Source organism: Equus quagga, chromosome 12 (assembly GCF_021613505.1).
Source record: "Equus quagga isolate Etosha38 chromosome 12, UCLA_HA_Equagga_1.0, whole genome shotgun sequence".
NCBI lineage: Eukaryota > Metazoa > Chordata > Mammalia > Perissodactyla > Equidae > Equus > Equus quagga.
In genome coordinates this window covers 83,301,974-83,304,572 of record NC_060278.1, presented here as the reverse complement: position 1 = coordinate 83,304,572, position 2,599 = coordinate 83,301,974, and the positions used below count along the sequence as shown (strand labels likewise).

The 2,599-nt window shown below is 57.6% G+C and overlaps 1 protein-coding gene across 1 annotated transcript in view; it reads right to left on the bottom strand.

Annotated features, from left to right (window-relative positions):
* Positions 1-753: 753 nt before the first annotated feature.
* The window catches only part of TMEM74B (transmembrane protein 74B), a 4,899-nt gene continuing 3,053 nt past the window's right edge, over positions 754-2,599 (bottom strand). The window contains exon 2 of the mRNA XM_046679992.1: positions 754-1,706. Coding sequence (XP_046535948.1) covers positions 967-1,665 — 699 coding nt within the window. The 5' untranslated portion in view covers positions 1,666-1,706 and the 3' untranslated portion in view covers positions 754-966. The remainder of the gene's footprint in view (positions 1,707-2,599) is intronic.

Sequence of the window (2,599 nt, the reverse complement as noted above, 5' to 3'; positions counted from 1 at the left end):
TTTTCCTGCTACCACAATAAGGTCAGGCCCAAGAGACATGCTATTGAGGAAGGGGAGGTGAAGAAGGCCCCATCGTGTCCAAATACAGCAGAGCCTTCACCCCTCCTGGTATAAAAGACCCCTCTTGTCCAGGGAGTTGTGAGCACTGTGCACTTGACTTTGTAAAATGTGCGCTAAGATCTAGTCACTGTGGGTAATGTGATCCCAAGACCACAACTAGACTGGAGCAGACTCTGGATTTAATCCAGCCTAGCCAGGGGGCCCAGGGGCTCCCTAGCAGGACCATGTGAGCTGCTGGCTGTCTGACACTGGTGGCCACCAAGGCCAGGCCAGAAAGTGGCATGGAGAATGGTCAGCCTGCTGGAGCCCCTCGTCCTCTGAAGGAGGGGCTGGAGCAGATCCTGGCTCCAATTCCCAGGGCGAACTGGAGGGGCCCCAGGGATCATCCAGGCCAACCCCCTCCCTTCACAGTCACAGAGATGAGGCCTGGAGAGGGGAGGGTCACCCAGGGCTGACTTCTCTCCTGATAGTGAAGTCACCTCCCACCCTAGATGGTCAGGGCTGAAAGGGGTCCCTCCAAGGTCGCGCAACACCCACACTCTGCTGATGAGGACAGCAGAGATCCCGGAATTCCCCAAGGCATGAGGACCAGGATGGGCAGCCTTTCAAACAGCTCTCAATCCTCGGAAATGCCAAGAAACCTCATCCTCCAAGGACAGCAGTTTCCAAACTTTTGTATTTTTAGCAGCATAAGCCATCCTTTCAAACAAAACCTTATGCAAAACCTCAGGCTATAAAACAGGTCAGGGGGCCGCTCTCCCAAGTGGAGCCTGGGCCAGGCCCCGGGCTCCCCTCCAGCACCCAAGACTCCTTCCACAGGGCCCTCTGTGGAGCTCAGTCTGAAACCCCAGGCCTTCGGGGCCTTGTAGCCCTGGAGCTAAAGCAGCCAGATAGGGTGGCTCTTACTTAAGACCCCTGGAGGCTGTGGCTGGTCTCTGAGACCTGGACAACTTCGTTCTCCACCAGGGCCTGGCCCCCATCCCCATTGAGCTGTCTCATGCGCAGGTTAATGGAGCCGTAGGTCTTCCTGGAGCCCCTGCCGGGGACGAAGGTGGGCCGGCGGTACAGCTCGCCCTTGCACAGGGAGACCATCAGCAGCACTGACAAGAGCATGCCGCCCACCGTGAGCAGCCCCAGGCCCGCGATGATGCACTTGTCCAGGTGGGAGCCCAGGCGGGCGTAGTACATCTCCAGTCGTTCCATCTCCCGCGCTGTCACTGTGTCCGGGTTGACGCGGGCCTCGCGGGGGATGGCGTATGCTGTCACCACCAGGAGGATCCCACTCACCAGGAAAACCAAAGCGGAAACGAAGCCGTAATCCACTGGGCGGCTCACGGGCTCCACGCCCGGCCCCTCTTCTGAACGCAGGGACACATCGTCCCGCTGGGATCGGGGCTGTGCAGGGACAGCCCCAGGGGGGCTGGGGGAGCTGCTGAGTCTGGCATCCCCAGGGTTCTGGAAATGGGTCTCATGCTCCTCTGAGGAGAAGCAGGCATTCTCGACACCCTCCCTGGGTGGGGCCACCGGGCCCAGAGGAGCTGGTCTCCTTGGGAACTTGGGGCCATTGCTCAGTGTCTTCAGTTCCAGACCAGGGGGAGATGCCATTGGGAAGGAGGGCCCCAGCTCATCCCTTGGCCCCTTGGCAGCTAGAAGAGAAAATAGAAAGTCAGTTGAATTTAGCAAACCTCTACCAAGAGCCGCTGGTGCCAGGATCACACTCGGCCCCCAGTGATCAGGTGAGTCAGGCACAATTCCACCTTGGGGAGCCTGCGGACAGAAGGGGCAGCGAGGAATAAGATAACGACCGAGCAGTGCGGTCCAAACCTGCTAGGATCCCTCTTACCACTGGCTGGCATGTGGCACTGGGCCATTCCCTTAGCCTCTCTGGGCCTCAGTTTCCCCATCTATAAAATGACACTAATACTACTATTCCCTACGTAATGGGGCTGATGTAGGGACTGAGATAGTCCACATAAAGTACTCAGAACAGTAAGTGCTCAGGAAATACCAGCGATGAGCTATTATGGTAGAGGGAATTCAGATACAGCAGATATCAGGTTCAAACCCCAGCTTCACCACTTGAACTTGGGCACACGATGGGACTCTCCAGACCCAGTTTTCGCATCTGTTAAATGGAAATAAGCAAAACACCTCCCCCACAGGTTGAGGGGAGGATTTCATAATATAATGCACATAAGGCCCCAGCCACCTCAATTAATGGACACTGCTGTGATGAGGTGAGGATGACTGGGGCAGGGGAGGGGGCAGAAATGAGGAAGGTGGCGTAGGAACAAAGAGGAGAAAGTCAGGGAAGCTTCTAGGCATTGGTGGCACTTGAGCCAGACCTCAGAGGATGAGCAGGAAATCCCCCAGCAGTGGGAGGGGATGAAGGCATTCTGGAGAAGGGCTGGGGGGCCTCCGAGGTCAGCTGGGACCAGCTCTCAAAGGCCTCTGACAGCCAGGCCCAGGAGCCAGGGAGGCGAGGTGCTGTGGCAGGGAGCGCTGACACCTGCCTAGGTTTCAGACAGCTCTCTCCGGC